General features: G+C 39.1%; 1 protein-coding gene across 2 annotated transcripts; it reads left to right on the forward strand.

Annotated features, from left to right (window-relative positions):
- The first annotated feature begins 198 nt into the window (after nucleotides 1–198).
- Nucleotides 199–7,574, forward strand: tctn2 (tectonic family member 2). Of its 2 annotated transcripts, none has more exons than XM_083783870.1 (18): nucleotides 199–340; nucleotides 506–622; nucleotides 877–947; nucleotides 1,801–2,002; nucleotides 2,104–2,204; nucleotides 2,311–2,510; nucleotides 3,270–3,390; nucleotides 3,489–3,645; nucleotides 4,334–4,417; nucleotides 4,544–4,663; nucleotides 4,783–4,857; nucleotides 5,044–5,142; nucleotides 5,259–5,376; nucleotides 5,461–5,564; nucleotides 5,724–5,871; nucleotides 5,984–6,127; nucleotides 6,255–6,343; nucleotides 6,445–7,574. In XM_083783870.1, exons 1-18 carry the CDS (start codon nucleotides 247–249, stop codon nucleotides 6,564–6,566), a joined length of 2,166 nt encoding a protein of 721 aa, XP_083639996.1. In that variant the 5' UTR covers nucleotides 199–246; the 3' UTR covers nucleotides 6,567–7,574. The 2 variants fall into 2 exon arrangements, with proteins under 2 accessions (XP_083639996.1, XP_083639997.1); XM_083783871.1 differs by having other exon boundaries at nucleotides 877–938.
- Nucleotides 7,575–8,006: the final 432 nt, after the last annotated feature.

Here is an 8,006-nt window from a genome sequence, read left to right on the forward strand (position 1 = left end):
GTGTTTTACCCATAGACTGTAAAAGGTTTTACCATGTTGTAGTGTAGGGCAGGCTACGGCATATATACCATGTGTAGTACAACCCCAAGACACCTGGTGTCTCTATTTATCTTTAGACTGTCAGCGTGTTTCTTATGGGTCCAAGAGAACAAGCATTCCTCTAGATTGTGATTGGTTCAGGATTCGTTGCCAAGACATCCCAAACAAGTTTACAAATAGGCTATGGCGGCTCCCTGAAATGAACAAATGGCTAAAGCATACTGTTCTCCTAACACTTATTTTCGTTGTATGTGCGTTTTAGTGTTGTTTTTCTTCTTCTCGCATACGGAAAGTACCCTCGGTAAGGTCTAATTTTATACTTAATTTTCAAATGAATGCCAAAAAGCTTAGACGACGCGTTAGCTTGCGAATGTGATAATCCTTCTTGTCTTTAACACATTTCGATCGATACAAATCTATACAAACATTGCAATAATTAAAGTGAACTTATTAAACATTTTTACAGTTTTTCAGCCTTCTTATCTAATTGCTACTGGATCCACGATCACAACATTCTTGCTCGGAAACGCGTCGCAGGACATATCTCTGAAGCTTAGGACTACATCGCCATCCAATACCACAGGTAGATAACGCACCCAGTCTAGAGAAATTGGTGCCTCTCATCTAGATGGTGTTGGTGTATAATATATTATGTTATATCATGTAAAAAAAACATACATTACTTACATGGGAAATTGGGAATACATAATGTATGTAAGAAGTTAAGAACACAGGCATTATTTCTCCCTTCTTTCTAAAAGAAGAAATTCAAAATACAAAAGGGTTGTCACACATCAAGATGTCAGTTGATTTGCTGAGTTTAGTTACAATTTACAGGAAACCTTTCACCACCATCATGTATAGAGGAGACAACGCAGTGGAATGTCACAATGGAACAGGTGGGAAAGGTAAGAAGCATTCATTATAATTAAAGTGGTTAAAAAGTATAATCAAAGTGGTTAAAAAAAGGAAAAAAAAGTTTTGTTTTAAAAGTTAAAGATCTATATGTTCTATACGTTTCTATAAGTTCTGTAAGTGTACTATGTATGTGGCATACTGTATATAATGCCACACACACACACATGATGTACAGTATAAGAGTATTTCTTCAGGATAAGGGGCCTCCATTTAATATAATTATTATCATCATTTTTCGACCACGGTCGAGATAGTGGATTTCACAATATTACGCCAGACTTCCCAGTCCTTCATTGCCAACCCCCTGTTCCTGCTTACTGATGCCTGTGTCCCTAGCGATGACATCAGGGAACGACAGTTTTCTACCTCTGGTCTGCGTTGAGGCAGGATTCCAGAGAAGAAGGGAAGATATAACCTAATTCTCCGCTCTGTAGCAGTTTAATATAATAATAATAATAATTAATATATGGTATATTTATTTTGCATTCACAGTGAAATGAGGTATCTGCTTTTAACCCATCTTAAGTAACAGGGGCAATGGGTGGTACGGGGGCAGCAGTTTGTCTTTCAGCTTATATTTTTAATGTTCCGTTTCAAAATGTGTCTGCTCATTTTATTTTGTTAAATTACTTGCAATTTCACTTTTTTATTCTGTATCCTGTATGAGTTCTCTCTCCTGATAGGATACAATTGGTATCCATTACTAGAGAGCTGGAGAGACAAGGAGACGACTGTTATTGAACAAACACTTTTGCTATTGTTATGTCAACTTTTATATACAGTACTGACAGTAGAAGTGAGTTTCCTAATGCTGCCATCTTTGTCTCCTCTTTGGGGCCTCAGACCATAGCACGGGTCCATCTCAGATTGAACCGAAGTCTGGATTTGTGTGGTGATAATGAGACTGATTCAGACTGCTGTCCCAAACCACTTTGTGTTTTGGAGACTCTTCAGTTGTCTGCCTGTCGTGGAGGCACACCTCAGGCCTTACTACTCATCCAGGTCAAGATCTATTCCCTTTTGCTTCCCTCTAGCCCTCTGTCTGGTAAGTCCAATACATCTTTTACACTGAACTTTAATCATTTAGTGGCTAAAGGTTATGTCTAGCTAACAATGCTAAACCAAAAATGGCACTCTTTATTTCAGATAAGAAAACAGTAATACCCAATCAAGTGTACCATCCGCTGGGCTCCTGTCCCTGTGACCTTACTCCCACAGCATGTGATACACGCTGTTGTTGTGACACGGTATTTGACTTCCACATAATTACATATTCTGAAATAATAGCTAAAAAAAATTTTTGGACCGTTTACATTGTATTTGTTCATGTTATGTTTGAATTTGCCTTCACAGGACTGCTCCCTTGATGATTTGAAGCTATTTGAATCCCACTGTTTCTCTGGGCCGTTTGGTGGGGACATATCTCCTACTCCAGACTATCAGTGCTCGGCACAATCAGCTGAAAACTCCCCTGATTGGTTTCCATTTCTATGTGTTAACTCCCCACCTGAAAACAATCCATACCTTGGACTTTTTTATCAGGGCGAAACTATGTAAGAGACAAATGTAACAATATTAATCCATTGTATGATTATATACATTTAATAATGTAATAACATGTTCTTTCATGACAAATCACATGTACAATTAGTACACAATTGTCAAAAGGATAAACACAACAAAGCTCAGGAGATTATTTGTGTCACAAACCTTGGAGAAGTAATTAATCACTAGAGGTGACATTCCTGATTTACCTTGGAGATAACTGTGAGTGCCATCATTTCTCCAGATAGCTCATTATTTGGTGTGCAGCCTAAATTATTGTTTTAACTTGGCATTTGACCAAAAGTGCATGGACTCTGTTTTGCCTTGGAGAAGTGACAGCTTGTTGTCTGCCAACCATGATACACAGATATTAAAAAGTATTCTTTTAGTAAATAGTAATAAATTACAGTCACAGGCTGGTTTCACATCATTATTGTATAATAAAAAATAAAATGGGTCTGAGATCATAATACTCAATACTACAATGTAGAGGCAGCGGTGGCTCAGGGGTAGAGTGGCTGGATCGCAACCGCAAGGCTGCCAGTTCGAACCCGGGCTCCCCCAGCGTTGGTGTTCTTGAACAAGACACTGAACCTCTAATTGCTCCTGATGTGCCTTGCATGGTTTCTGCCGCCATCGGTGTATGAATGTGTGTGTGAATGGGTGAATGTAATGCACAATCAGTGTAAAGCGCCTTGGATAATGGCGCTATATAAATGCACCATTTACCAGATTTACTAATAACTATAAAATGTACATATATTCAGCACACCGAACCCTGGGCCCTCCTTCCAAGCATCTGTGTTGTCAGCACCAATTTCCACTGATGACTACCGCCAAGGAAGTCCTATTTTCACCTTAAAGGATCAATACTTCACTATACCTCAGGTTAGTTTTTATTTTATTGTATTTTTATTTTATGGTGTATGAAATCCACATTCCTACAAGGTGTGTGTGTGTGTGTGTGTGTGTGTGTGTGTCCACAGCATTCTCTCCTAGGTCAGTGTACAGACAATGCTCCTGTGGCATTCTTGAAAAACTTCCAAGAAAGCTGTGTGACCCTTCTCCGCTCCTGCCCATATCAACCTCCTTTACAGACTACGGCAACTGATTTGAGGGTTCAAGTGAAGGATGGTCAAGGAGGTACAGTATTTGGTTTTTTATTTGGTAATCATAATAATTGTATATTTCTTTCTTTGACAATTTAAAAATAAGGCCACGTACACAATGTGATCATGATTTAAAACAGTGTTTTTGTATATTTTGTTAATGATTATGTGTACTTTTGTAGTTCTATGTAGCCTTTTGGATCAGTTGGTCAGTTGCATTATTTAGTCAACAGCCATCTATTTGAATGGATTAGATGCTAGGGGAGATTTATGCTATTTTTGCACGAGCAAAGTATACAACTGGCTTCAAGTGGTTAAACAGACCAATCGATTATAAAAAACTCTATTGGAATTAGTTAATATATATAGAATACAAATCTAAAATCTAAACACAACATGGAAAAGTAATCTACAGAATAATAAAGAAAATTATCGATTGTTGGCCTAGTAAGGAGAAGTGCAATTTCTGAGGTTTTTGTATTGTTTTGTAATTTGATTCAGTCGTATTGCCGTCTTCAGATAAGCATGCATTCCTGCAATTCATTCGTGGCAAACTTTGGATTCACAGTCACATGTACATATTAAACATTATGGATATTAAATGCAGAGTAGGAACCCATGGTTTCATGCGGTTATGATGTGCAATGATTGCACCATTTGCAATCATTCACATTCTGCTATTTACAATCAAGTCCCTAATATTTTAGTGGAATATATTTCAGGTGTGGTTACAGTGGACATGGTGGATGAAGTTGCTGGTGACCTTAGTCACTATGTCTTGAGCACAGACCCTACTGCTCCCACAAGTATGGATATTTCCCTACATTTACTATTACTTTAAGTACTTATAACTTTAATGTTATGAGATTGTTTCTGATTCATTTTATTTTCCCCAAAACATTCTGTCATTACATAACTTGTTGCTGATGAAGAGATGTACTTTTGTGAGAATGTGACCGTGGCATTGGATTACAAACTCTTCTGGCACGGAAACAGCCTTATGAATATCACGCTAACACGCACTGTTGGGAATTTCGTCTTCAATGATAGTAGTAAGGGTCTCCAACTAAGTTTTGGCAACTTATTAACTTATTATTAACACATTAAAACATTATAGTGTTATGTTTGATGAATACTGACCTAATTTGTTGTACTCTTGTCTTTTCAACAGTGCATTTGACTACACGGTACTCTTCTGTGTTTCTGAACGGAGAATTTACAGGCCAGCAAAATTCAGGGAACCCAGGTTAGTGCAAGTTAAGAATCCATACTGCATCTATGCACACACAGGTTTGGCAGTAGTTTATTTCCCACCACTAAACTGAACGTGTCTTGCATTGGTGGGGTACCGGTATGTTCATCTTAACTTATCTATTTGTTTTCCACTGGTTTACTGGCAAATATTTTATATATAATGTATCTATATATTCAGGGTATCAGGTGGAAAGGCCTGTTATTGGAGGATTTGTGGACACTTCAGAGAACAATACAGGATTCATAGAGAGAACATCAATCAATATTTGGAAGCCAGGTAATATGTTTTTCTTCCATCCAAGAAAATATTGGCATTGTTGCAGCAATAACATCATTAAATAATATATATGTTGTGGTGTTATGTATAAACTTGTAAATTACATTTTTCAACAGTAAGTGGTGGGCTCTGTTACACTGCTGAGATTAGGCCAGTTCTGTATGGGGAGAACTCAACAGCAGGATGTCTGCTACCGGTCAGCCTACAGAATATGACTCAATGTAACATTCTGAGGTGAGTCCCTGAGTCTGAGTTTGATCGATTGATTGATTGCCATCATTATTTGTGTGTAAAATGTCATATTTTTGTCTCTTTTAGAGAGAATGTTGCCTCTCTCCAGGGCGCTCTGGTTACAGCCACACATGTGGCAAAGAGTGGAGACCCAGATTCCCTAAGCCTGGCAGACTGGGAAAACATTACCTGTAAGTACATCATTATTACTAAACAAATACGTTTAAAATGGCTATTATCTCACACTTGGGGGTCAGGGTGGAGTTTCCCATCCCCCGGATGTGACAGAAGAGTAAAATGTGTCTCAGTATCTAATCATGCCTTTCTGAATACCTCACTACACATTCTAGTTGTAACACTGAACTCAAGCAATCCTGCGGAAGACTCCACAAGTTCATGCTCTGGGATTCCGTCACATTTGCACATCCATGTGAACAGTGTTGTTACAGGGGTGATAGATGGTATTCATCAAAAGGAGATCCACAGCCTTCAAGTCAGGTATACTGTAATGCTCATTAATCTATATGCCCTCTCCTCAAACAAATGGTTAAGACTATAAGGATTATTAGATGGGTGAAAGATTATGTCTCTATAAGTGGCTCTTTTACAGTTACAGTGAGTCTACTTGGAGAATGGAGTGTGGAGGAGGTGACTCCTCTCCATGCATGAACCAAATGGAGACTCAGTCATTCCCGGTCACCTCCTCAATCACCTTCACTGACATCCCCATCAACATTGGACCACCGAAAACAAGGTGCCCTCTCAAATGATACAAAGTTTAGCAATAAAGCTTAATATAATAGTTACATTGAATTGTGTAAATTTCCCCTTGAGCTGTCTGATGGTGTATTGCCCCCTTTGACACCTCATTTTTTTCCTAGGTTTCAAATCAACTTCACTGAGTATGATTGTGACCAAAATGATGTGTGCTGGCCTGAGCTAGCGTTCCCCATCACCAGATATTATACAGGTGAGACTTTGATATGTCCCACAGAGGCTGTGTTGAATTGGTGTTCCAAATAGCATAATGGCAGTAGCATTACTGATTTATCTGTTCTTTTCCTCTTTCAGGGGAGCCATATTCCCAGTCACTGGCCAAGGGTCTCATCGTAGTGTTCTTCTTCATTGCTGCTTCATTTCTTGGAAATCCATGGAGACAAATCCGACAGGCGTGGAACAATTCCTCTCACTGAAACATACAAGTTCTAATTAATTAAAGACCCACTGTAGAGCTTATTTATTTGACATACTGTAGGTCCTCCTGATCAAGATGAGAGACAGGCAGTGGTGGAAAAAGTATTCATGTTTTTTACTTAAGTAAAAGTATTCATTGTGCAATATAGAATTACCCTGTTGCAAGTAAAAGTCCAGAATTCAAAATGAACTGAAAGTAAAAGTACTCATTTGCAGAATGGTCCATTTCAAGTTTTGAAATGTACACAAATCTTTTGAAAATATCCGATCTAGGTCTGGGCCGTGGCTCAGCGGTCCAGGCACCTTGGCCGGTAGCCTGAGTCTGGCAGTGTTCTGCAGGTCGACTCCCGATCCTGACTGCCTTTACTGCATGTCACCCCCCCATCTCTCTTCCCATTTCCTGTCAGTCTACTGTCTTGTCCCTCTATAAAAAATATAAAATAAAGGTGAAAGCCGCAAAAAAAACATTTAAAAATAGCCGATCTACAAGCTCACAATGTGTTGCATTGCATTTCGGTCATTTGAAAATGGCAGAAATGTATATAGGAGTTTTGTAATGTTAATCCAAATCTACAAAAAACAGAATACATCGCATGGATACCTGGGACGTATCGTCAGTGATCTATCCTAAGGTCATCTGAGTTTCGGGTCTCTCAACATCATACCCCTCACTCAGGTGACCCAGGTGATCAAGTCCCGACTTACGTCCCATTAGCTACCCTCGATCAGTTCCATTAGGGAAAGACAGGGCCACACAATCCGATGCTCCAGAACTACTCTGCCGGAACTGGGAGTGAAAGGAACTGCTGCGTGGACGGACTATAGGCTCTGTGGGTTGACTCCTGTCCGGGCCCCTACGTCTCACCAGGTCCATTCCTGCTCTCACCAGGTCCAGGACATGTGCGTTGCAACTTGCACCAGTCTCACAGCACCAGGCACGTCATCTCGAGCCGCAATGGTTCTGCATGGTGGTGTTGCACCAAAATTATAACATTTTATAGCGATTTATTTTTTTATTATTTACTATAGTCCTACTAGACCTCAGGATCTACTGAATGTGAAGGAGGCCTACTGGGGGGAGCCACACTGTCATAGGCTCAATATCTCAGGTTGACACATTCAGTAGATCCTGTGATCTTTTGTGGCCAGATGTAAATTTCTTGGGGTCTAGTAGGACTATATAGTAAATAATAATAAAAGAAATCGCTATAAAATTTGGTGTTTTTTTTTTTTACATATTTAGTCCCATGCTCGAATGCCCCCGCCCTCCTGTCAAAAACAGCTAAAATCCCTAAAACGAAAGAAAGCAGCAAATGGGGAAAAAAAATAACACTCATCTTTTACTTTGTCTAATAACCTAAAACATGAACCTTGGTTGAAAAAAACTAAAGTTGTCCTTTAAGTACAGTACTTAAGTACCGGTAAATGTACTTTACAGT

Source organism: Protomyctophum parallelum (assembly GCF_964188405.1).
Source record: "Protomyctophum parallelum genome assembly, chromosome: 15".
NCBI lineage: Eukaryota > Metazoa > Chordata > Actinopteri > Myctophiformes > Myctophidae > Protomyctophum > Protomyctophum parallelum.

Excerpts from the sequence above, each read along its gene's own strand:
- tctn2 (XM_083783870.1), top strand. The coding sequence starts at position 247 with ATGGCTAAAGCATACTGTTCTCCTAACACTTATTTTCGTTGTATGTGC. Across the intron at positions 3,646-4,333 it reads AGTGAAGGATGGTCAAGGAG|GTGTGGTTACAGTGGACATG; the intron begins GTACAGTATTTG and ends AATATATTTCAG. Across the intron at positions 5,565-5,723 it reads AGACTGGGAAAACATTACCT|TTGTAACACTGAACTCAAGC; the intron begins GTAAGTACATCA and ends TACACATTCTAG.